The 26,075-nt window shown below is 56.3% G+C and overlaps 1 protein-coding gene across 4 annotated transcripts in view; it reads left to right on the plus strand.

The window, feature by feature from the left end:
- AGAP3 (ArfGAP with GTPase domain, ankyrin repeat and PH domain 3) overlaps positions 1-26,075 on the plus strand; it is a 99,623-nt gene that overhangs the window by 63,501 nt on the left and 10,047 nt on the right. For all 4 annotated transcript variants that reach the window (XM_068146155.1, XM_068146156.1, XM_068146152.1 and 1 more), the window contains exons 12-13: positions 17,494-17,667; positions 21,678-21,839. In XM_068146155.1, coding sequence (XP_068002256.1) covers positions 17,494-17,667; positions 21,678-21,839 — 336 coding nt within the window. The remainder of the gene's footprint in view (positions 1-17,493; positions 17,668-21,677; positions 21,840-26,075) is intronic.

The raw sequence follows: 26,075 nt of genomic DNA on the forward strand, positions 1-26,075 counted from the left end.
GCCCCCCTATTTCCTCCTCACTTTCCCCTAGAGAGAGTGAGGGGCTTGGGTTGTAGTTCTGTGTGCAGCTGCCACAGGGAGTGGGGAAGGGAGGTTGGGAGGCTCTCTGGTTTCTCGTGGATTTCATGCCACACTACTTACTGCTTCTCCTGACACAGGAGGTATCTCACTTGCCCAGGGGAGACTTTGAACTCAGAGCTTTCCTGCTCACATTTCCCAGGGCACTGCCATGCCTTTGCTTTGTCCTGGGACTGCCATCCTTGGCCAGGGTAGATGGCTTCCACACATGTTCTTCCCAGCCAGCTGTTGGCAGCAGCCTGGGGTGGCAGAGTCAGTCCTCTCCACTCTTCAGGATAACTTCAGGAGTGCTGATAGTGCTGCTGATAACAGAGATCCTTCACCATCTGGTGCTGCACTCTGTGCCACTGCCAGTGGGCTTGGGTGAGCAGGTCCTCACTTCTGCTCCATCCTGCTCTGCGCTGTGGGTCCTGCTGTCAGGGCGCTGTGCACCACAGCTCTCTGGAGCTGAGGCCTGGTGAGATGGGTGCAGCTGGAAGGGATGCCAGGAGCTGGCTGAGGTCCTCAGTGTCACACACCTGGGGATGGGGCAGGCTGACATCACTGTGCTTGTGTGGTGCCAAAGGTGCAACAGCAAAGCCTGCTGTGGCTGCAGGACAAGGCTGCAGAGAACATCAGCCACCAGTCAGTGGGGGCAGTTGCTGCCTTTGTTGACCAAGGGTGTGCAGCTCTGCTTGTGTTCTGCCACAGCTCTTTCCCCTTAGTTCCATCACCCTCCCCTGTACAGCTTTGGCATGCCTCAGCATGGCCACCATCCTACCATGGTGCAGTGGTACTGCTTAGCATCCTGCCAGGGAGCTTTGTCCAGGCTCCATCTTGGAGAAGGTCATGGGAGCTGTAGGGAGAACACAAAGAAAGGCCACAGAGAGGCCTAGGCTGATGGCAAACCACTCACTCCTGTAACCCCAGATCCTGCCTTCAGCAGCTGCCTCAGAGGTGGTTGAGATGTGGCTTGGTTCCTGATTGCTGCTGCTTGGGAAGGCAGCGCCAAGGAGCCTGCACTGGGACAGGAGGCCTTTCGGTCTGGTCAGCAGAGTCTGAGGAGATGCAGCATGTGGGGGCTGCAGCCACAGCAATTTGAACTGGAGAGAAGCTGCAGTTTCCTGGCAGGGAGGGTAATGAAATGTTGGGATGGTTTATCTGGAGAGCTGGTGGACTTGGCACCATGGGAAGGCTTTGAAGTGAGATTGGTTATCTCTGACCAGGTGAGGCTTCCACCCAGCTCACACACGTGGCACTGCCTGCAGGGGTGCAGGGGCTCAGATGGGGATTTTCCAGTTTAGAAACCTGTGACTCTGAGACTCTTTGGTTGTTGTCATCCCTCTGAATGCTGTGGTGCTTCCCAGAGCTGCTGCGTCATCTCAGGGCACAGAAACCCTGAGCTTTGCCCAGGCTTTGCATGTAGTGGCTGTGGGTGGTGATCTCCATGGGTCAGGGAGGGTTTATCTCCTGGTACACAAATGGGGAGGGGTTTGCTGAAGAATGTTTTCAACTCATGCTGATGCCCCCAAGAGTAGTTACAGCTGAGGATGCAGTTGCCAGGGTAAGTGCAGTGGCACAGTGACAATCCTCTGGCACAACTTGCTCACACCCTTCTGGAATGCAGAGTCCTGGCTGGGAGTCAGTAAAGAATCTGCCTTGCTTCAGATCGGCTCTGCTGCCTTTGGGGCTGTTGCTGGGCTTCACTGGGCCTTTCTCACCTGATTCATGGGCAGCTGGAGGGGAAGCAGCTTAAAACCAGCAGTTCTCTGCCAGTGCACAAGCTCATCTTCAGAGGACATGAGCTTTGGAGACCTGAATGATGTGCTGGCTGACACCAGGGGTGTCTGGGTAAACCCAAGTGGCCTGTGTTTAGACCTGAAAGCAGGTGATCCTTGGGCTTTTAGTGACCTGAGCTTTGCCAAGGTAAGTGAGTGTGCTAATTAATGTCCACCACATGCACAGTCCTCACCTGGGGGCGAGAGAAGAAACAGTAGATAAAGGGGAGAAGGAGAAAAAAAGAGTTAAGATTCCTCACACCGCCTTGGCTGTGGGTGAAAAATGTCTGTGCAGCACATGGTGGGGATTCCAAGCAACCTCCAAAGTGCAGCACAACTTGGGGCTAGATAAAAGAGGAGGAGGGCAGGAGCTTCCCTCTGTGAAACCCCTGGGGCTCAGAGCTCAGGGGGTGGTTGCACTCTGTCCTTTCAGCTTCCCCTGCAGCCAGAGTGGGGTTTGGCTGAAGCTGCAGGTGCTCCCCTTGTCCAACTTGCCTGGGGAGGCACAGGGCATTGCCAGACTCATGGCTCACTTCTGCAGATGTGATGCTGTGTGTGCCCAGGAAGGTTGTGTCATCTGCCTCCTTAAAGCCCATCCAGACATGGTCCAGGGCTCTGGGTGGCCCTGTTTGAGCAAGATGACCTCCAGAGCCCCTGCCAGCCTCAGCCCTGCTGGATTTTGTATTTGGCTTCTCAGTATGTAAATTGTGTACCCAGAAGCTCTACATCTTCAGAGATTTGGTGCAGACATAGTCAGGAAGCAGAAGTTTGGAGACTTGTGTCTCCAAATTGTTGTGTTTGGAGTCTTTTGGCTACCACTGAGCCAAATTTGATCCTCTGATAATACAGAATTCCAGAATAGTTTTGGTTGCAAGAGACCTTTAAGATCAAGACCCTTTATGCAGCACTGCCAGGTCACCACCAAACCATGGCCCTCAGCACCACATCTCCATGGCTTTGAAACCCCTCCATGGATGAGGACTCCACCACTGCTCTGAGCAGTGATTCAGCTGTGCTGGCTGCTGAAGCTCTGGGTGCTCCTGGCAGGGCTTTGGCTCATGCAGGGACCCACCTGGACACCCTCCCAGGCAGCAGTACAGGCTGGGCACAGCTTTGGGGGAGAGAGTTACTGTATGTAGGCTAAAGCTGAGATGTGCCACAGGGCCTGGGGACCAAGGGCTGGGGCTGGTAGTGTGCATGTCTCCAGAGGGACCCCACATGGCTCATACTAGAAGTGTCCTGATGGACTCTGTCAGGGCACTTTGCAGCTTTTTGTATCTTAACTTCATACTTTTTATGATGAAACTGTTTCTCCTTTGAATGCATCTTTGGAGTGCTGCTAAGAGCCCCATCCTGTCCTGAAGGGCAGGCCTTCTGCTCTTTGTCTCCTCAGCAAGGTCACACAAGAGCAGAACTGGGTGCTGGCCTTTGGAGAAAGCTGAGAAAGGGTTCTTGGCAACTTCTGCTTGGTTTCTCAAAGGTCCTTTCCAACTTGGTCTATCCTATCCTATCCTATCCTATCCTATCCTATCCTATCCTATCCTATCCTATCCTATCCTATCCTATCCTATCCTATCCTATCCTATCCTATCCTATCCTATCCTATCCTATCCTATCCTCCCTGGTTTTGTGAGATGGTGCTGACCATGATCCAGTAGTGGAAACACCTGTGAGACTCTGGGTTTGAGCAGTACTGGGTCAGATTCTAGGCATGCTTCTGTCAACCACAGCTGGAGCAGCTGGTGCCCAGCAGTGCCCCAGCTTCATCAGGTGGCATGGGCACCGTGCAGGGTCTCCTGGGCCAGGCAAACCCAAGTGGTGTTTGGGTTGGAGAGGGCAGGGTATGGAGGTGTTGCCAGAGCTGAAGGATGCTGTGTTCTGGGTGTGAGTGGGCTGTGAGTGTGGAGCCTGCACCACGGATCCACAGCAGGTGTGGCAGTGCTGTTTCAGGTGGCTCTCTCAGATCCCTGCAGGTCCTCTTCCCACTGGAATGTCTCTTCTCTTACACTCTTCTGGAAGCCTCAGATGTCCCTGTGCTGCAGTTCAGCAAGCTCACCCCCTTTTCACCCCTTCTGTGGCTTAAGCAGTGTGTTTCTGGCTCAGAGGACACAGCAACTCTGATTCAGTGCATGGGGAGATGAGAAGGGATTTTTAGTGGGGTGCCAGAAAGAGAGTGGGACAGCACCACTGAGCAGGGGACTGGTCCCATCACAGCTGCAGCCCCAGGTTCTTGCTTTGCAGAGCTTGGTGGGGACCACAACAGCCAACACAGAGGATGGAGCATGAAGCACACAGCCTGTGGCCATGGTGTATGGAGGGCACCACTGGTGGCAAGGTGGGCAAACAGAACACATGAGCCTGTGCCCACTGTAGCAGGCAGAGGGAAAGGAGGGCAAGGAACTGACCACTGGGAAACCTGCACTGGGGGAGGAGGCTGGAGCAGAGATCCCTCAGTAGTTGTGACTGCACTCAGCAACACGAGGCAGGGCTGCTGGCAGCAGCAGGCTGTCAGACCCAGCAGCAGGAGCAGGGCAGATGCTCCACCTCAGCCAGGAGTGCTGAGCCAGCGTGGTCATCCCAGAGAGGACTCCTGGCCAGCAGTGCCCAGTTGGGCTGGACCTTGGAGGTGGGTCTGGGGCACATAAATTGTGGGAGAGACAGAGCCTGGCTTTAGGGGAGGAGGTGAAAGGGGACAGCTCTGCCTGGCTCTGTGGTGGTCATGTGGGGCTCTGCAGCTCTCTGAGGACCACCAGCCCCCCGTGGGCTTTGCTGCCAGGCTGTGTGGGAGAGCAAAGATTGCAGCAGTGTCTGCAGTGCGGAGGAGGCTGAGCAGAGTGAACCCAGTTGCAGTCTGGGGGTGTGAGCTGAAGCACAAGACATATGTGGGGGAGAGCTGGAAGGGGCTGATGTCACTTGGTCACCTTCATCCCGAGGAGCAGTCTGCACGGTCTGACAGCAGGCTGCGTGTGAGCCTTCTGCCTCCTCTCTCCTCTTTCCCCTCCTGTGGCAGATTGCTGCTGTGGCCAAGGGAGAACACTGTCCTGAGTGTGTCAGTGGTGGTGGCCCCTGCCTGGGGGGCACCGTCTTGGCTGATGCTTGTGTTTGCTCTGAGGGGGTGAGGACCCCCGGTCCCTGCCGAGCTCTGAGCGCTTGCCTTGGCTCACAGGCAGCCAGCCAGTTCCTCTGGCACGGCACTGGGCATGCTGTGCCCTTGGCCACGGTGCCCAGCGGGGTGGTGGAGAGTCACCGGCAAAGCCTCGGGAGCCTGGCCCGGGCTGGAGGTGGTGCTGGGCGTCCGGGCGGCCGCAGGGCCTTGGCTGGGCGCACGCTGGCCTGGCCGTGCCGGAGCGGGGCGGCGCAGGGCCGAGAGCAGCGCGCCGCGGCCAGCCGGCGGTGCTGGGGAGCGGGGCGGCAGCAGGGCACCCTGCCAGCCCCGGTGCCACGCTCTGCCCCCCGATGCTCTGCCTCTGCAGAGTGAGGGATGGGCTCCCCCAGGCCGGGGTTGCTGAGCCTGCTGTGATCATGTCACGTCGGGCTCCGTCGATGTTAACATCTCATTATCTTTGTTACTGTAATTACATTATCCGCTGCTTTATGCAGAATTATTCTCCGAGGACTAATTGATGGATCCATGTTTAATTCATTAATCATTAGCATCAAATTCGACAATTACAGTGCACACTGATTGTGGAATTTCAAATGTAATGAGGGAAGAATTAACAAAGAAAAGGGAAAACCTGTTTCCCTGGCACACCGCTGCTCGCCGTGGGGGACAGTGACATTGAGGAAGAGGAGGCAGCAGAGAGCAGAGTGGTGCAGGTCACAGCAGGCAGGAGGCTGCTGGGATCATCTCCTGCCTTTCCCCTGCCTGTGGCTGCACGCCCTGTTCTCTCAGGTCCAAGCAGGCTCATTAGTCCCCTACAAAGGGATGTGGCAGAGCCCAGCTCCCATCCCTGGAGCAAAGCTGCCTTCCCTGCCCCACAGACAGCCCATGGGGGCAGGAGCAGCACATCTCACCCTGCCTCAGTCACCAGGAGCATGCATCCCCAGCGTCCCTGTGTGCTGATGTGCTTTGCTGGCTGCTCGTGGTGTGCTGGAGCTTGCTGCTCCCATGGCTTACCCATTCCCCTGTGGCTGGTCTGCTCCCTGCCCCCATGCACAGGATCTGCTCTTGAAATCCCTGGCTGCCTCCATGGCTCCCTCTCATCATCTCAGTGCTTCCTGCAGCACTCCTCTCTTGATTTCAGTGCCCCTGATCTAATTATCAGCAGGGATGCCAGAGCAACCTGTCCAGTGCTGCCCCCAGCCAGAGGCTCTGCTCAGGACCAGGGCAGAGGTGAGAACCCTGCCCAGCTGTTTTGTTACCAGATGTGGGTGCTCTCCTCCACTTCCTCCAGATGTGCCACTGCAGAGTCTCCCTGCCCATGGAGAGGGGCAGCTTCTGTTTCATCTTTTGGTGGTCCTTGCCACTTCACTCAGTCTGCAGATGTAGATGGGCCTGCCCTGGCCCCTTGTCGTTTGAAGGGCTGGGGACACTCAGTTTTCTGCTGTCACCCTTGTCTGAGATGCTGCAGCTGGCTGCCTGCTCGTGCTGCTCTGCTTCAGTGCAACTAATTGAAGCAGAGGTTTCCAGCCCAGTTTTCCTGGCTACCACAGCTGTATTGGTGACAAGCAGCTCCATGGGCAGGGGCAGCAGCCCCTGAAGCTGCTGAGGTGTGTGCCCAGGCCAAGAGATTCACTTCCAGCTGGGTCCTTTCCCTGCTGCAGCATTGGCACTTCCCAAGGCCAGGAACTTGGACGTGGGGAGGCCAAAGCTGAAAGGAAGGTGGTGAGGGTCTGTCTGTGATGTTTGTGGTGTGGGACCTGCATCCTTCCCAATAATGCACTAAAGGGTTGTTTGCAGTCTGAAGATGAAGATGAGAGATTTAGTGGAAGTTATCTGTAATTAATATTTTGCATCATGAATCATGTATAGAAGACTGCAAATTCACATGTATATTATAAATACTCTAAAGTCACTCTACCATTCACATGGTGACACCATAGGAATGTTTATCTTGCTGCCTGGAGCAGGAGGATGCATCCAAATGTGGGGTTGGAGCCATGGGATTCAAGGATTTGCTTTGGGGAGAAGGTAGAAATGGTCAGGGCTGGATGGGGGGGAGGAGGGTTGCATTGGGAGCTTGAAGGGATGGGATGAGGCAGAAGAGCTGCAGCTAACCTCAGTGCCAAGCTCTTGTTTTGGATGGAAGCTTGAAGGACCAGGAGATGCTGGGTCAGCTTGAGGTTCTCTTTGGCCAGTGTATGCCAGTCAGGATGATTTTTGTGTTGCCAGGCACTGTAACTCTGCTCTCTCAGATGCTGTTGCTTCTGTCCAGAGAAGGAAAACTGAGGCAGAGATGAAGCCAAACTCATCACAAGCCTAAGAATGGGTTTTTACTTTCCCAAGAACTTAGCCTTTTTCAGGTTTGAAGTGTGGCTGTGTGCAGGGAGCTCTGGTTTGTCAGTCCTTAGAGCCTCCAGCTGGGCCCTTGGAGCAGGGGGAACACGGGAGTAGGGGCTGGTGGTGACAAGTGTTGGTGTAAGTGACGTGTACATAGTTCTGAGAGTGTTGCAGTGGTGTAGGGGTCAGATCCCATGTCCCAGAAGGAAATCTTCTTCTCCTAAGCCCTGGGCTGCTCCTGCTTTCCTGCTGCTTTCAGTGTTGTTGGGCACCTAGATCCTGTCAGAAATCTTTCTGAGATCTTGAAATGTCAGACCACCTCACTCCTCATCACCATCCCCATCACCCTCAGGTCTGTGCTGACCCTCACTCTGCCAGTTCATCTCCAACCCACTGTCCTTCAGGTGGGAGGAGATCAGCAAGCACCTGCCTGGGCAGTGATCACCTCTGTGAGGTGGGGCTGGTGTGGACCTGTGGGTTAGAGAGGTTGTCCTGTGGCCAGTCACTGTTGCCTGTTCTGCAGAACCTCTGAGTGGGAAATGGGTGAGGGTCCTCTCCCTGCTCAAGGGTCTCAACTACCTGTGCCCTCTGTGGTAGATTCACCATCAAAGTGTTCATTTTCTGTATGTTTTACTGAGTCCATGAACTTCAGCTCATCCTCAGCTTCTGGTGAAAGCCACAGGGGCTCTGTGGATGTGCTGCTGGGCACCAAAGCCAGGAGCTTGCCAGCTGTGTCACCACAGGCTGCCCTCCTGCCCCTGCCAGGCTGCAGTGTTGGGCAGGGCCATGGTAGGTGGGAGACTCGGGTCGTCTCTGGTGTTGTTGGGGAACCTGGGGTGGCTGGCAAGCTGCTTCTCATGGTCCCTCAGGTTGTCCATCTGCACCATAGGAGTGGCTGTGCATAGAGCAGGTGCAGAAAGGTGCTGGAGGTCCACCTGAAATGGCAGAGGTGCACACCAGTATTGTGGGTCTGAACTGGGCCTGCTTTGGCACACCAGCTGAAGCTGCTGCTCCATGGGGTGTCCAGCAGAGCTTCACACTGAGCTGCTGGGCTCTGCCCATGAGAAGGACCTGCAGGTGCAGCCCTGCTCTGTGACAGTGGCCACTCACGCTGTGATGAGAGCATCCAGATGCTGTCACAGCCCTGGCTTTGCTGTTTGTCCCCAGGGTGGGCTTCCCTCCTCATTGTCCGGTGCAGTGAAGCAGCCAGGCTGTGCCCAGGTGCCATCCAGAGCCATCTCCCCACACAGAGCCCCTGGTCCTTGGGAGCAGCCAGGCAGGGAGAAGCTGTGGGAGGGATGGGAGCACAGGAGGGAGCTGCCAGCTCTTCCCCCTCCTCACCCAGCTCTCTCTGCCCTCCCTGATGGGAAACCAGAGATTGATTTTCTCCAACCCAACAGTATAATCACTAACCCTAATTAGAGATAATTACTGGGACTTGATGCACTTATTACTTGCTAGAACACTAAAGGAGCTGTGCATGGCAGGGCTGAACAGGGAAAAAGGCCTTGGAGAAAGTGAGGAAAAGAACAGGGAGGAGAGGAGATCAAGGCAGGCAGGAGGCTGTGAAGATCCAAGCCCAAGGACAGTGGAGGTGCCAAGGGAGGCCAGATGGGCACATGGCTTTGTGGCATGGGGCAGTGAGCCAGACCTGGAGTCATAGCTATGAGCATTCTGCATCACTGAACATCTGGCTCTGGGTGTTGCAGGGCACCTGGAAGAAGGAAGAGGGTCTGATTTGTAGCCACCTGTGAAAATCCCTGTGCAAAACACTTGCCCCATGTTGCCAAGGAAGCCTGGACCGATGGGGTGGCCGGTGTTCTCAGGGAGATGAGGACCTCCTTCAGGAAACCTTGCTTGCTCCTCCCTACAGACCATGTGTGTGCTGCCAGAGGGAGAGGGGCACGGAGCAGCTTGTTGCAGGCACAAGCTGGTGCCCTTCCTGCTGCCACCAGTCAGCTCATCTCTGCTTGGGTGCAGAAGGGTCACCCTGCTCATCCTGCCTTGGGTCCCCTCTCTTGACCACTCTGATGCTCTGCTCTACAGGCACATAGGTTCAGTTTGGGATCTTCAAGGCACCCAGCTGACCACGGGCTGTCCTGGGGTTGTGCACATCAGTGGGGTGCGGCTGTGGCCAGGCAGCCTCTGGACAGGGTGAGTTGGGCTGCAGAGAGCAGGTTCTGAGCAGGGAGCTGCAGAAACAGGAGTGGTGTAAGAAAATCACAATTCTGGCATAAGCCAAGTGGCCTTTGCTGCTGCCAGCATTGGTGAGCTGTATGCAGCAGCTGCTGCTTCATCATTCCCTGCAGTACTTGTCCAGGTCCACACTTGTGCAACAAACCCAGAAGGTTGTGGGTCTGCTTCCTTCCTTCCTGCAGCTCTAGCTCAGACCCAGCTTCCTGCCCATAAATGCAGATCAGATGCTGGCTCCTGTTGCTGCAGCCTCTGTGTGCATCCGTCCTGTGCCAAGCTGGGCATCTCTCTTGGCCTTCTCAGCTGCATGCTGTCTCTTCTTGCCTTGGGCTTCAGGCTTCTGCAGAGACTGTAAGTGACACCTCTGGTCACATTTACAGCCCAAAAGATAGATCCCAGACCAGGACCTTTCTTCATTCCTCCACTCCCCACTGCCTGCCCCCAGCACCTTGGTTTGCACGTCTCGGAAGCGCAGTGTAAGGTGTTGGAGTGTGAGCGGTGGTGTTGTGGTGACAGTCACAGAAGTGCTTGACCCAGTGACACCAAAGCTTCTGCAGGCTGAATCCTGCTGCTTTCCAGCAGTGCCACAGCCCCCCTGCAGAGCACCAGGGTTCCTTGCAGCATCTGAGCAGGTGCAGAGAACAAGAGGAGAGCTGACATTTCCTAGTGGCTTAGGTAAAAGTAACCTTGACTTTGCGGTGCCGGAGTTCAGGCAGAGGAAAAGTCAAAGCAGAAATAGGGTATTAAGCACAGACAGACACACACAAAAATGGGGATCCCAGCCAATTTCACCAGGCTGAAAGCAATTATGAGCCAGATCATTGGGGAAAAAGAATTTAAACAGAAAAAGAACAAAAACAAAAAAAAAAAAAAGGGAAAAAAAAAAGTGAGACATAATTAGGAGTTTTTAAAGAACATTTTCGTGGATGCCAGAAAGTTAGAATCAAAAAGAAGGTTGTTGCACTGCTTAAAAATGCATTAATCTGGGTTAAGAGGAAACAAAGTGTTCCCCCTCTGTCTGGACAGTGAGGAGTGCCCAGGGACAGGAGGAGGCAGAGGGCAGCGAGCTGGGCAAGCTGTGTGCATCTGCGTGCCTGTGTCTGCATAAAGAACAACTACAACAACAGCATCGTGCTAGAGCTGTGATAATTACTGAGCAGAAGCTGAAGGCTCCTGCAGGGAGGTGGTTGCTAGCACCGGTGAGGTCCTGCACGGCCAGCTGGCACCACGGGCGCAGGCTCTCGCTGCCACGCAGCCCTTCGCCAGGCTCTGCAGACCAACAGCCGCCACCAGTGATTAATGGGGAGCAGCCCTCGGAGTGACCCTCCTGGCTTTGTGGGCAGCATTCCAGCTGCTGCCCTTCCCAGCCTTGCTGGGACTGCAGCTGCCCAAAGGGGCTGTGTGTCGCCGTCGGTCTGGGTCCAGCGGGGCGGTCAGGCACCTTGTGCCTGCTCAGCTTCCCACCGCCGCCGCGCCTGGAGCGGGGCAGGTTGAGGGAAGAGGTTAAATAATCCAGCAAATTCTGCTGCTGGTTTAGAAATCAGAGCAGTCACCCAGGAGGTGGAAGAGCAGCACACCACAGCTGGTGGGCACAGCCTCCCACCACCTTTCTCCATAGGGACACCAGTGGTCAACTGAGGACAAGACCAGCACTGCCAGCCACATCCAGGAGCATCTCTCTTTGCAGACATTTGCCTGAGTCTGTCATCTCTGCTGCCTTCCTCCTCTCTCCCCCACACTTGTAGCTGCTTTACCTGAAAAAAGAGACAAATCTTGGGTCTTGGTGCCTTCTCCAACACAGACCCAGAGGTGCAGAGCTCAGAGCAGCTCCTGTGTCCTGCCTGATGGTTCTCCCTGCTCTGGTCTCTTTGGTGCACTGGGGTCTCCTTCACCACCCCACCATGGGTCTTGACCTTACACTCCTCTTGTGCCCTGTACTTGGTGAGCTTTGCTTAGACCACTGCCTTGTCCCCAGCCTCTGATCACCCTGTGATGGTGCTGTACCTGTCAATCACTGGCCATGGATATTTCCAAGCTACTCACCTCCAGCTTTTCCATGTTCCATGGAGTCTCCACGAAACACACAGACAAAAGTGGTGGATTTAGTACCTGAAGCTCATCTCCCAGCTCACCTTGTCCCCCCTTGGCTAGTTTCAGGAGCCTCCATTGCCATGGTTGCAGAAGGGGATACAGAAAAAGTAACCAGAAAAGACAGGGAAAAGGTTTGCTTGTTTTTCCAGGTTGATTAGGAAGTAATGGTTCCTCAGACCCAGCATTATTGACTGTGTGGAAACAGTCAAATGGTTAATAAAGGGCAGGGGGGTGGGGGGAGGAAAGGGCCAGTTTTCAGTGAACACTTGTGTGTGGTGTCTGGGAAGAGGCAGGCTGATGTATCTTATCAGAGTGATGAATTCTTCATATTCCAGCTGTAATTAGGAAGCATATTAAACAGCAGGTAGGAGATGGAGACGTGTTCGAATCAGCACGTCTGAATTATTTAACCCAGGAATCCTGGAGGATGTGGTCAAGGCCCTTCTGAGGTGGTGGTGGTGGCTGTCAGTTCTGGGATGGAGAGCACGTCTGGAGGGCTGAAGTTCCTGGGTATCATGTGTCCACAGTATGAAAGTGAATGAAATGGAGAGAGCTCAGAGAAGAGCTGTGGAAAAAAGGAAATGCTGCAGCATGCACCTCGTGGTGGAAGATTCAGGGAGCTCAGGGTGGTTAGTTTGTCACAAAAGAGGTTCAGAGATGTTTCTACTCTGTCTGCAAGCACCTCTGCAAGGACAGAAATTTGGTAATGGAGAGCTCCTCAGCAGATCAAGTACTGGGCAGCAGGGGCAAGACAAATCAGGCTGGAAATAAGTTGTGCAGATGTCACTGGTGAGGGTAATTAACCCCTGGAATGAGCTGTTGGAGTCCCTGGGATCTCTGTCACTGACGATGTCCCAGTCAGGGTCAGGAGGCTGTGTGCAAGACACAGTGTGGTATAGACAGGAGGGAATCTGCAGCAGACCTGTGGTGGTAGGAGCAGATCAGAGAGTCAGAGGGGTCCTGGCTGCCCCTGCCACCCTGTCCAGATGTGCTAAGTCCCTATCCAGATGTGCTGTTGCTTGCTCTCCTGGCAGATCCACCTCTTGCCCACACAATTCCAGCAGCCCCCTGAGGGCAGTGGAGCAGCAGGGGAGCAGGCAGGGCAAACTCTGGTTAGAGCTCCAGCTGCAGAAGGGCTGAGTGGCTGCAACTGCCCAAAGTGTCCAAGGGTTGTGGGCTGCAGCCCTCAGTGCAGCACCTGCTTGCAGGCTTCTCCTGTTTGCCGGAGTCCTGCTAATGCTCTGCATGGACTTGGCCACCACCTCAACCAGAGGTGAGTCTGGTGTGGTGGCTTGAGATGCCTTGGCTTATCTTACATGCTCCTGAGTCTTGGTTGGGATGGGAGCTTAAGCTGGTACCAATTCCTGGTCAGCCCTTCCTGCCCAGCTGTGGGCACCTCAGGTTTTCAGTCCTCCCAGAGATGTCTGGACCATGCAGAGGTGTTTCTCCTGGTGGTTTATGCTCCTGGTGGATTACCCTTGGTAGGAGCTGGGATGTTGTGTAGTCACTGTGTGCATATGTCCAAAAATGTGCTCTCCAAAGCATGCTAAGGGAGGAAGGAGATTCCCCTGTGTCAGAGCATCTGTGAGGCCCAGTGCAAGGCGATGGCCCCCGCCGTGTGCAAGCTGCCAGGTCCTGATGGCCTCGCTCAGAAGCAGGGCTGGGAAACCTCGGTCAGCTGCGGTTTGGACTGGGGGTTTTGTGCACACATTGGCTGTTAGCAGAGCTGGGGAGGACATCTGTCATCCCAGAGCGTGCCCCACCATGCCTGTGGGGCTGGAGAGGTGCTTGGCCTCGTTGCCATCTCCCAGGGAGAACGTGGAAGTTGATGTCTTTCCAATGGCGAGTCTGCATCCTGGCGCTTCTGGCTGGTGAGAGCTGGCCTGCCTGCTTTGGCCTCCTTGCTGGTAGGAATTCTTCAGGAGGAAAAAAACTGCCTGTGTGCAGCAAACAGCATGCAGAGCTTTGCTCTGAAAACCAACCTGCCCAGGACCCTTCTGGCTCCAGACCTGCTCCAGGGTGGGGGCAGCTCTGGGCACGCAGCCGCAGCGCTCCCGGGCAGCTGCATTCCTGCCACAGGCAGCTGGGCGCCCATTGACGTGAGAGGTGAGTGATGGCTGTGCCAGCAGGGATGGCAGAGGCAGGCAGCTCCACCAGCCTCCTTGGCTCCTTCCTCCCCTGCAGAACCCTTTGGTTCTCAGGACTGAGGAGTTTCCCACCAGCTGGAGGTGGGTTAGCATCCAGCCTGCTCCACACAGCCTGGAGCAGCTGTGGCTCTGGGACATGCTCCAGCTGCAGAGTCCTCAAGTGTCAGTGCCCTGAGGTGACCTGCAGGAATTCTGAGCTTTATCTGGAGTAAACATGAGCAGCTGGCAACAGGTACCTGGGAGCCCTGGCTCCTTGGTGGCTGTCACTGGTGGCTCCCTGGGATGCAGTTTGGCAGGTGGTGAATAGCAGCAGCCTGCAGTGTGCTATTGGTCTGCTGCAGAACAAAACAGGGTTTGCTCCATGCCAGGGTGTCCCCACCCCATCCTGGGGTGACCTCCATCACCATCTCATGCTGTACAGCTGGCAGGGTCTGCTGCAGTGTAGCATGGAGGCAGAATCCTCTTCCTGTGCCAGAGCACATGCCCCTTTTTCATCTTTCATTTTGCTTGCCTAGTTTAGAGGGAACACATCCAGCAGCTGCAGGTGTCACTTCCAAGGGGATGCAATCCTGAGAGCTCTGGCCTGGCTGGGACCACCTTGCAAACCCCCAGGAGAAGCCAGAGCTGCTCAGCCGAGAGGTCCCTGAGCCAGGCAAGCAGCCAGGCTGCGAGAGTGTGTCTCTGCAGAGGGGTGGCTCCAGGCAGCTGGAGGACAGTGCAGGGAGCTCCTGGGCAGGCTACAGAAGCTGTTGCTGGTGGTGGTGGCAGTGCTGTTCCATTCCAAAGGCAAAGTTCTGGTGGGCACTGTTTCTTCATGGCAGGTGTCAGGCTTGGGAGGCTCATGCTGGGCTCCAGTGTGGGGTTGGGTGGTGGCCATGGGCATGCGGTGTGGACTCTGGGCATGCGTCGGTGGCTTTCCCAAGCATGTGCCTGGTGTCCTGTAGGTCACACCACAACTGTGCCCACCTGCCCTGGCATCATGGTGCTCCCAGAGCAGACTGAGTGGGGCTGAGGGCAGGCTGTCATGGTGCCCAGGGCTGCTGCTCTGAGAGTCATGGAGTCACAGAAACATTTTGGGGAGAAGAGGTCTTTAAGCTCATGGAGTCCAACCATGAACCCAGCACTGCCAGGGCACCACCAAACCATGGCCTCAGCACCACATCCCCACGGCTTTGAAACCCCTTCAGGGATAGGGACTCTACCACTGCCCTGGACAGCCTGGTCCAGGCCTGAACAACCCTCAAGGGGCAGTAATTGTCTCTCATGTCCAACCTAAACCTGGGGCAAACTGAAGCCATTTCCTCTCATCCTGCCACTTGTTCCTTTGGAGGAGACACTGACCCCACGAGTCTGACCTCAGCAGCACCTATTCCTGATGCTGGCCTCACCTACCTACACTGTGCCACAAAGCCAAGGAGATCCATCCATGGGAGCAGGTTTGGAGGATGCCATGGCCACAGCAGCATCACATGGCCCTGGCTCTTCTCAGGACTGGGGTACTTGGGTGCCTGCACTTGGCCCTCGTCTTCTCCAAGCACAGCCTGGCTTGGGGCCTGCAGGCAGTGTCTGAGCTCTGGGGACATCCCATCCAGACCCAGCTCATCCCATCCTATCCTGTCCCATCCCAGCAGCAGGTCCCCAGGACCCAGCTCTTGCCAGCCCTGGGAGGGTGGCGTTGTGCCTGCTCCAGTGGCAGCAGCTCCCTCCCAGGAGCAGGCAGAGGAGATGGATGCGGCAGTCAGGAGCGGAGCGCCAGCTAATTACCCTTCCGAGTGTGTCTTGTAAATTAAGGGCTAATTAGAGGCAGAGTCAGTGTCAGGGCTTTACACGTGTTTCTGTGGCGCTGAGCAAGGGAGGGGGGAGCGAGAGGTAGCCAGGCTGGAGGCAGAGGAGCTGCCAGCTCTGCTGCTCCTGCCCCAGGGGCGCCGCAGCCCTGGCACCTGTGGCTGATGGGCAGCGGGTCCTGCGAGCGTGACTGTGTTGCTGGCAGGGTGGGCAGGAGCTGCAGGCAGGGTGCATGGAGAGGCCTTCACAGGGCAAGGAGATCAAGGACTTCAGCTCTGGGTGCCTGCATGGAAGCATTGGCTGTGCTGGCTATGAAGGAAAGGTGCTTATGGATGGCAGGAGTGCCTGGAGCAGGGGTGATGCCCCACATCACCCCCACTCTGTGCCTCATATCATCCCTTGGTGCCCCACATTCCCTCCACCATGGCCCACATCACCCATCTGTGCCCTGCATCATCCCCCTCCACATCCTCCTCCATTCAGCACATGCCTTAGAGCTGCCTTCTGTAGAGGAGCATTTGAGTTTCTCAAGCTGTTTTGGGAACTCTGCCACCTCTGGCAGTGTCCTGACACCAGTGGCATCCAAATCCCTTTCCTTAGGGACAGAAACACAACCTTATGGACAAACCTGTGGCTCCTCTGCTCTAAGGGTGGCTGAGCAGTAGTATAGGTTGCCCAGAAGCCTGAGCAGGCTGCCCCTTGGAGATACTCAGAGACTATCCAGACACAGTCCAGGGAAGGTGGCTGTGGTGTCCCTGCTTGAGCCCGGGCTGGGCAGGATGACCTCCAGGCATGCTGGGGTTCTGTGAGAGCAAAGCAAGGCTGGGTCTGTGCAGGGAAGACACAGCTGGAGCAGATCCAGCTGGGCACCTGTCCCTGCAAGTGTCCTGCTCTCCAGCCTTCTGTGAAAGGAGTCACATACAGGCCAGCTCCATGAAACAAGTCACTTGATTTCTCTTAGCCCAGATCCTTCTGTGGCTGTGGGGTGGTCACTCTGGTGGGGCTGGAGCAAGCAGGTGAGTTGGGCTGTGGGTGAGGGTTTCATCAGTCAGGATGTTGTGGCTGGAACTCTGCCTTTCCTCTATGGCCAGAAGGGCTGGTGCAGGTGTCCCCAGCTCGGCATCTGTGCCTCCAGGCATGGAAGGGAACAGGAGAAGGGCTCACAGAGCTCTTTCCTTCGGAGGCTGAAGCCAAACGCCCTGAGGGAAGGCAGAGGCAAGGGTTGTGGTGGACAGGTGCAGGGGAATCCCTGGAGGGCGGCTTTCTCTCTTCAGCAGATTGCCTGCAGCCTTCAGCAGCCAGATCTGTGCTCCATGAGGAACTGTTCCCTGCTCTGGGAATGTTGGGTGTTCCTATAATTCAGAAACACTTGACCCATTTTGAGTCACTGAGTGATCTTCTGTGACAGCCTCTAGTCACCAGAACACTCCTCTCTTGGGAGTTCAAGCTCCCAGGCTCAGCTCCAGGGATTTCCAGTTAATGGGAAGAGGAATTTCCTCCCATGGTCCCACCTTACAGATGTCTGGTTCCCTGCTTGTGCCTTGGACATCCTCCATGGGGTTTTCCATCTACTCCTAGTGCCTCCAGCATGGTTGTGTTTCTTGTGAGGGACTCACAGGGGGTGCAGGCAAGGAGTGAGGATGAACGTGCTGGCTGTGGGATGAGTTTGTGCTTGTCCAGGTGCCTGAGGCTACAGGGAAAAGTGAGCAGACCATGAACTCCAGCTGCAGAGTCCATCCGGAGGGGAAGCTCTGTGCCAGGCTCTGTGTCCCGGGGTGCTGCACTGAAATCCATCCAGCTGGGTGCCCCTCCAAGAAGTGGCATGTGGTGGGCCGGGTTTTTTTCACAGCACCTTGAGAAGGTGGTAGGCTGGCACCCCGGCAGAGCCTGTCCTCATGCAGGGCCAGCTGGGGGCGTGTTGCAGCAGGACAGCTTCTCCTTCCTGCACCATGCTTCAGAGTGGGAGTTGGTCCATGCCAGGTTTGTGTCTCTTTTGCAGGTGCTCCCCACTCGACCAGCAGCACCTCCCTGCACTCAGAGCGCTCCATCAGCGGCATCAACCTGGTGGGCTTCAGCTCCAAGCCGGACGGCATGCACCAGCGCTCCTACTCTGTCTCCAGTGCAGACCAGTGGAACGAGGCCGTGGCTATCCCTGGCAGCTGCCCCAACCCCTGTGAGTACCACTTCTGACCCTGCTCCCCATGGCTGCAGCTCTTGGGGACAATGATTCTGGTGCTGGGGTGGTCCTGTGGCTGTAAGCATATCGTTTGCTGACAGATGTTGGATGCAGCCTTTGGGGCCCTGAGGCTGTCCACCTTCATGACGGTCAGCTGGTGGTGTTCAGAGCTGGGGAGAAGCTCCTGCTGGGCACAGCAAAAAGCTCCCTCCATCTTACCAAGGGCTGCTACTTGGTGGCAGGACTGCTCTGACCTCCCTCCTCCACCTGCCCTGCTCTCAGCACACCATGCCAGGGGTGACCATTGCTTTCCCCCATCTCTGCACCCCGTTGGCACCCCCAGCTCCCTGACTTTGGGGCAGCCAAATGAAGGTGGTGAGAGGCTGGTGAGACACCAGGACAGGTAGCCCAGGGAGGTTGTGGATGCCCTCTCTCTGGAGGTGTTCATGGATAGGTTGGATGGAGCCTGGTCTGGTGGAAGGCATTCCTGCCCGTGGCAGGGGGGTTGGAGCGAGATGATCTTTAAGGTAGGGACCATTGTGTGATTCTATGAAGAGGAGTGATTCCTGTCCCCGGAGCAGACAGCGAGCATGGCCCACTCCCCACCCCCCCCACCCCCCAACCCCCTCCCTCCCCACACTCTCCACGATGTTTCAGGACAGTTGAGTGAATTAAAATAATTCATACATTTCCCAACGTAGCCACTTTGCCGAATTGGAAAATAAATGCTTTTGTGCTGCATTCATCACTCCTTCGTTCCCGGCTCTGCCGCCGCACTAAAAAAGCAGTTAAATGCACATCAAGAGTGGAGGAGCCATTTCCATGCCTGCTCGCCCCTTGTAGTTCTCATTAGCGCGGCAGCCGCCCCCCGCGCGCTCCCAGGGGCTTTCGCAGTTTAGAGAGAGCCTCTTTATGATCATTACCGGAGTCCGACTGTGCGGGCGCCATTTGCAGCTGAGGAGCCTCCTCATTTGTAACTGTGAAAAACTATCAATTTCAGCGCGCCTGATGCAGCGGCTCCATCATTGGCCCCATCAGCTCCCTGCTGGAAGCGAATTAATCAGACGGTTACTGCTGATGGGGCAGCGCGGGGCCGGCAGCGCGGGGCGCAGCGCTGAGCATTGATGTGCGCGCAGCCTCCGCTCCTCGCCCGGGACGCGGTGGCCGGCGGGGCAGCCCCCGCCCCCGCGGCGCTGGAGGGACCGCGGCTCCCGAGCCGTGTGTCGGACGTGGGTGCGGCGGCTGGGATGCCGCAGGGCCGGAGCTGTGCTGGGGTAGGGGGGGGAGGGGGGTAGCCGCCGCGTCCTGCCTGGGCACACCCCCAAAGAATCACGGAATGGGTTTGGTTGGCTCCCGGAGTCCAACCTTTAACCCTGCACTGCCGGGTTGCCACCAAGCTGTGACCTTCAGCACCGCATCTCCACGGCTTTAAATCCCCTCCGGGGATGGGAACTCCACCACTGCCCTGGGCAGCCTAGGCCTGGCCTGGCCAACCCTCAAAGGGAAGAAATTGTTCCTCATGTCCAACCTAAACCTCCGATGGAGCAACTTTGATGCCCTTTCCCCCTGTCCTCTCCCTTGTTCCTTGAGAGAGGAGACCAATCCCCACGTGGCTCCAGCCTCCTTTCAGGGAGTTGTGGAGAGCAATAAGGTCTCCCCTCAGCTTCTTTTCCTCCAGGCTGAACGACCCCAGGTCCCTCAGCTGCTCCTCACAAGACCTGTGCCCTATGTTTGTGCTCTGGCACTGCCTCGTGCAGACAGCAGATGGGCAGCACTGCTGTTGGCACTCTTGGTGTGTTTGCAGAGGTGAATTTTGCTTGCCCTGGCTCTGGCCTGGGTGTGCTTGTGACCCCCCCAAAGCATTTGCCTCTTCTATGCAAAATAACTTGGAGGCTGACACCAACAGGAGCCCAGACACTGCTGTTTCTCCTTGTGACACAAAGGGGTGGGTGGCATTCCAGGGCTCATTGTGTGTCTCCAGGGATGGTGGCCCCACTGCACTGTACCCTGTGCCCTGTGTTAGTGTCCCACAGACATGGCCACAGCAGCATGGCCACCCCTCTGCCGCAGGGCTAAGCTGAGCTGAGCCAGAGCAGTGCTAGGCAAGCTGGAAAGAAGGAGAATAAGCTACACCTGATCTTGTTGAGGGACTGTTCTACTCATGTTCCACTTGCACTTCAGCACAACCCCAGCCCCATTCCCAGCAGGTCTCAGCTTGATGGCTTTAGCTGCTGGGCAGGAAGCAGAGCAGGGACACAGGTGACCTCTGTGCACAGAGCAGGAGGTGTCAAGCTCTCTGGGGCTCACCTGGGAGCTGCAGAGGTACAGGGAACCTCATACTGAGCCTGAGGGTGGGTAGGATGCTGGTGGTGCAGGGTTCAGCCTGGGGGATATCCTGGTGAGCAGGTGGACAGCAGAAGTAGGCTGGAGGCACCACGTGTAGCCTCAGATGAGAAAGTTCAGGTCCCTTGCGACATCCAGGCTGGGAGATGAAGGTGCCTCACACCTGCTCCAAGTGGAGTCCTGCTGAAGGGGCTCAGTAATTTATATTTATGAAACCAGAGTCTGCTTTTATTAGATTTATCTCTCTTAATTGTCAAGGGTGAGCTATTTCCCTGTGGATAAATAGCAGCAGAAACACCCTGCTAGTCTGTGTCAAATGCAGCAGAAACCAGGGCTGGAACAGCTCCAGTGCTGTGTCCTGTCCCAGCCTTGCCAGGGGGACACTGGCCTGCTGGACCTCTGTGTGGGGCAGCTCCTGGCCACCACCTGTGGCCCTCTCTGACCCACTGCTTCGTGTCTGTCTGTCCTCCCCAGTCCACTTCTGGGTGTCTGTTCTGCCACACAGAGACAGACCAAGCCCTGGTCTGAGCAGAGCAGTCTGAAATAGGAGAGCAGGGGCTGGGCTGGAGCAGGAGAGGGGCCGGGCAGGTGGCTGCAGTCTTTGCTGCTGACGGGCGCTGCCCTGGCTGGGTGCTGCCATCACTCTCTTCATTTAGGTGCCACAACTCGCTGGCAGCTGGAGGCTGGGGCTCGCTGGGCTGTGGCTGAGGGCCGGGAGCTGCCCGGGTGGGCAGCGGGGCTGTGGCCGTGCCCCTGGGCCGCAGGGGGAGCGGGAGCGCATTTGGGAGAGGGTTAACGGTGCGGCGGGGGCTCCTGCGCCTCGCTGCCTTCCCCGGAGTCTGCATTTTTATGCTGATTGGAAGCCTGCGCTGTGTGTGCTGCTGAAATTGAATGTCAGGCTTTTGATTTTGTTGCTGGTCTCTAATGAAATTTGACATTTAATGGTGAGTGCAGCGGCAGCGTGTGTGTGTGTGATCGGAGCTTGATTAGCGCGCTCTAATTGACAGTAATTAGGCAGCTCCCTGATTGTTTCTAATTCTGCTATTAATTGTAAGGAACAGTATGATTGAGGATAAATTTGGTGCGTTGCTGCTGGGGATGCAGCTCCTTCAGCTCCATATCGGAAGCCTATTGAGACCATCATGCTTAGGTTCCTAAGTGTGGCAACCCCAGTCACCCCGGCTGGCAGAGCGGTGCCGGGGGGAGCGGTGCTTCCACAGCGGCACTGCGGAGCCTGGGGCCTGGCTCTCTGCCTGAGGGGGCCAACAGCACCTCCTGGGACTGTCCCTTCCTTGAAACATGTGTGTCACACCCTGTGAGGACCCTGCTGCTGAGCTGCACCCGTGGGGACACACCAAGGGGTTGGCATATGGAGCCACCCCCCACGATGCCACCACTCTTGTTCCGACAGCATAGGCACCAGCACTGCCCCTGTGTGATAATCCTGGGTCAGTGCTAGGGCAGACCATGTCCAGCTTGACCCAGCCCCAGGATCCTGCCAGCCCACAGCCGTGGGACTGAGCTGGGTGCCGTCTTCTCTGGTGCGGCTGTGCACCTTGAGCCAGGCCCAGCACCAGGGCCATGCCCAGGACATGTGTTTGTCTCCAGGAGGAGCAGGCTGTGGCTGTCAGGCTGCACATGACTTGCTCTGTCTCTGTCCACAGCTAACGGCACTGCCGACTCTCTCAGCTCCAGCCCCAACATTTCCAGCGCTGCCAGCCCGAAGCTGGAGCCGCCCCCGTCACCGCATGCCAACAGGAAGAAGCATCGCCGGAAAAAGAGCACAGGGACCACTCGGCCTGATGGCCCCAGCACCGCCACAGAAGGTAGGAGGATCTGCTGGGGAAGTTCTTCTGTTCCAGCTGAAGACATAAGCATTGCTTCACCTGTGATAACAGTACTCATTGTTGGTTTTTTTCATGAGATGTTTTGGTGTCTCCATGTTTCTGGAGAGGGACTCAAAGTTTGGCAGGGAGCCTGTGAGGCACAGGGACATGTTTTTGACTGTGCAAAGTCACCCAGATTTATCCAGGTAGAGGTTAGGGTGGCAGCTGCCTTCTCTAAAGTCTGCATCTGCAGTTAGCCTCTGTGGAAAAAGTCATCCTCAGACTTCCAGCCTTGGTGTAATCCTGGGCCATCCCGTCCCAGCACTGAGTGAATCTCTGTAGTAAACCAAAATAAAGAGCTGGTTCAGATGGCTGCAGGCAGGGGAAAGGGGTTAAGAGAAGTGTTTGGAGGTAACAGCTGCTGCAGAACAAACCAGAACATTTCCAGCCCTACAATTGCTGGCCTGTACCTGACACAGCATGCTGCAGCTGGCCTGGCCTCTGGCTCCAGCCACAGGGCAGTCTGGAGACCTGCAGCGCCCCTTCCCCATGGCAGAACAGCCCTCACTGAGTTCTGTCTCCTACAAACATGATGGTGGTGATCATCTGCCTAGGAGTTGGGTAGTTCTGTGGTTCAGTCTTTTCTGTTGTAGTTTTCTGCATCTGAAAAGCACTGAGCTTAGGACAGCTTCCCCTTTGTGGTGGCGGCTTCCAGCATGTGGAATATCACTCCAGCCTGTAGCACATGCTGGGTGTCTCAAGGAGAGCAGGAAGCATTCACTCTCTGCATTTTCATCCTGTTAGACAGCTGCTGCCTCCTTAACTCTGGGCACACGGTGACTCTTTGGGCACGTTGCTGCTCTTCCCCACACCAGCTCTGGGTTTGCAGCTCTCAGTGTGGGGCTTTAGCAAAGAGAAAGGTTCATTGTGTGGCTGGAATGTGGGGTGCCAGAGAGGAGGACTCTGCACCCACACTTTCTGTGTCCAACCAGGCAAGAGAGCCTGGAAATACTGGAGAGAGCTGTAAAGAAGGTCCCAACCCTGGCCTGGGTCTGGGGACTGTGGTGTGCACTGTAAGGTGTCCAGCTGAGCAGGTAAAGACTGGGAAGCACAGCAGTGATGCTTCCGGTGCTTCCAGAGAAGGAAGCAAGTCCTGCCAGGCTCTTAGCTGACAGGGTGTGAGGAGGTGCAGAGGCTGGGATCTCAGCTTACATAAAACAACACAGGTTTTTAGCAGAAAAGATAATTAAATGTGAAAACAGTTTTGTGAGGCAGCAATGCAGAGTAACCACTGCTCAAAGTCTGAACTATCAGTGGCTTGTCCACAAGACAAGTGTGACCCCCTCCCCTGGCAGAGTTCCTGGCCTTCTGCATCCAGGTGGGCTGAGCAGATGATTGTCTGCTTCCTCCTGGGATGCCCAGTCTGTGGATGGTTTCTCTGCCATCTCACAGGGTTTTTGTTCAGACACAGGCTCACTCTGGCTGTCCTCCCCTGTTTGCAGCATCTTTGGGAGGTGTCACAGCTGAGGTTCCGTGTCCTGAGGTTGTGGTGCCACAAGATGTGTGTGAGAGCATCAGAAATGTTGTCTGTTATTTCCTGCCGTGGTCCTTAGCCACAGTAGTGTGCTGGGCAGAGACAGTGTGCCATCTGCAGTGCCATCCAGGCCCTGTCTTGGGCTGATACAGCTGATTTAGAGCCCTGCCAGGTGCCAGAGCAGTGTCACTTTTTCCTGCAAGGTGCATTACTTTGCATTGATCACCACAGAGCTTCATTTGCCAGTGAAGTGTCAGTTACCAAACTTCATTTGTCACTGCACAGACCTTGCACACAGTTGCTCCTCCTGCTGCCAGAAGCCTCTGGCACCAGAATCAGGAGCAGGAGAAGGAGGGGGGGGGAGGAACCACAAAAGGGAAAACTCCCTTCCCTCTGCAGTGCTGCTGCTGCTGGGACACGTGGCAGCAGGGTGGGAAGGGAGCAGTGGAAACACCATGTGAGGAGGTACCAGAGCACAGCAGAGCAGAGAGGACATCTGTGATCTGCAGCCAGTATGAGCATCCCACCTCTGTCTCTCCCATCTTCTCCATTCTGAATCCAGTCTGTCTGAGTCCCTCTGTCCTTCTTCAATCAGTGGATGGTGCAGCATCTACTGGCTCAGTGCTGTGGTCAGACAGTGGGGACAGGAGCTGCTCCTCCCAGGCTCACACTGGCTCAGAGTGGTCCCTGGTGTCTCCCACATGGGGCTGCTGTACAGGGAGTGCTGCATTTATGGTTGGCTTGTCAAAAACTTACCTTGGGAGTATCTTTTCTGTAGTCTGCTTGACTGGAAAAGGGATCCAACTGCAAAGCTGGGCTTCCAAGGGTTGGGTCAGTTCTGTCATCCTCACTGTCCTGCATGGCAGCCTTGCAGCAGAGTGGAAGCTGGCAGCAAGGAAATAAGAGATAACAATCCTCTGTGTGAGGTCCTGTCCCGGTGTCTTACTGGTCAGCCTCTGTTTCCGGCTGTGAACCTGGGGCTGAGCATTGCCCCACATCACAGGCGTGACTGATGACCTGTGTCGTGGGCTGGTGCCTGTAAGCTTGTCCTGTTCTTCCTTCTGTCTTTTTCAGCTGGTTTGGACAGTTACAGCAGGTTTTTTTCACAGCAGGATAATCTGCTTTTGGCATTGGCATAGCCAACATGGTGAAAGTTGTGTGGGCAGCAGAGCTGTGGTGCAGCTGCCACCCCTGTGGGGTGTATCCCAACACAGAGGGTGCACCCTGGGAGGAGAGTGGGGGACAGCCTGGTGACCAGCCATGCTCTCCCATGAGCTCACAGCAGCATGGCCCTGCCACTGTGGGGAGCATCACTGCTGGGATCCCCAAAGCCTCCTGCTAGGGCAGACCCCAGCAGCTGGATTGGGTTGGACATGGTGTCAGGCTCAGCCCTTGGTGACAGCAGCACGGGAGCATGGAGGAGCAGATGGCTTGGGCTGCAGCCAGGCTGCCTTTGGAGGCTCCCATCCCAACGGCTGCACCCATCCTAATGCCTGCATGTGCAGGGCACAAGCATCTCAGGTTAGCATCCTGAGAAAGTTGGTGAGGTCTGGGGATAAATTGCCATCAGTTTATCTCATTTAGGAGGTAATCAGAGGCAGGGACGTGCGGAGCAATTGAATCTTAGTTGTTCTGAAGTATCATAAATCAAACGAGCTGTTGCTTTTTTACATGGCCGCATGTTAAAGAGAGCGCCGTGTCAGGCTGCTAGGGAGCATCAGCAAAGTATGGCAAGCGTGGTATTGGGGATGTCACCGCGGCAGGGAGCGCTGTCAGGGAGCACCCACTGCCACGGGCTGTCAGGGGACGCCGCACAGCCCCGGGAGGAGCTCCTCACTGAGAGAGAGCTCGTCACTGCCTCGGCCTCAGGGACCATCGGGGGGAGTGTGCTGGAGATGGAATCCCAGCAAAACACCGTGGCCGGGAGCGCCCTGTCCGGCCACAGACCGCCCCAGAGCCCCACTGGTGCTGCGCCCGCTCCGTGCCCAGGACCCCCGGCTCGCCAGGCGCGTCTGGCGGCAGCACCTTGGCGACGCTCCCTGCACCAGCATCCCCCTGGCTGCCAGAGCTCGGGGGATAATGAACTTCTCATGTGCTTAAAGAGTGATGCAGGGTGCATGGCGAGAAGCTGACAGCCCCTTAATGTGCTGCTCAGCGGTGGCCAAACGACGCGGTTCTGTCTTTGTTTTTTAGTTTTAAAACCCAGGGGAAATTGATGGCCGGTACAGAGTTGTGCTGGGGCACTCCGCGTGATTAATGCCAACTGTCAGGGGCTGCCGGGGCCCATCCCGCGGGCTGGGCACGGGGCTGAGCAGCTTGCTGGGGATTCCAGCTGCCGCAGCTCGGCCCCCGCCTGCCCCACGCCGCTCCTGCCACCAGGGCGCTCCTCCGCCAGGCCTCTCCATCCAGCGCTAACGAGATGCTCCCCATGACAGAGCCCAGCAGGCCCTGCTCTGGCCTGGCCTGGCCTTGTAAGAGCAGCCTGTGCCCGGGCATTGCCATGGCCAGCCCCCCATCCTCAGCAGCACTGCAGCCCCTAGCTCTCTGGTTTCTGGGGGCACTGCTCCTCAGCCCTCTGTGTGCACACCCAGGACCCCACCCGAGTGTCTGCTAGAAGCCTCCACATGCACCATGAAGCCTGTGTTGTCTGTGCCCCTCCTCCTGTGCCCCCAGAGTGACCCTCTCTTTTCCCCAGTGTGTGC

This window comes from Melanerpes formicivorus, unplaced genomic scaffold (assembly GCF_026170545.1).
Source record: "Melanerpes formicivorus ecotype bairdi unplaced genomic scaffold, bMelFor1.0.p_v2 SCAF_13, whole genome shotgun sequence".
NCBI classification, from domain to species: Eukaryota; Metazoa; Chordata; class Aves; order Piciformes; family Picidae; genus Melanerpes; species Melanerpes formicivorus.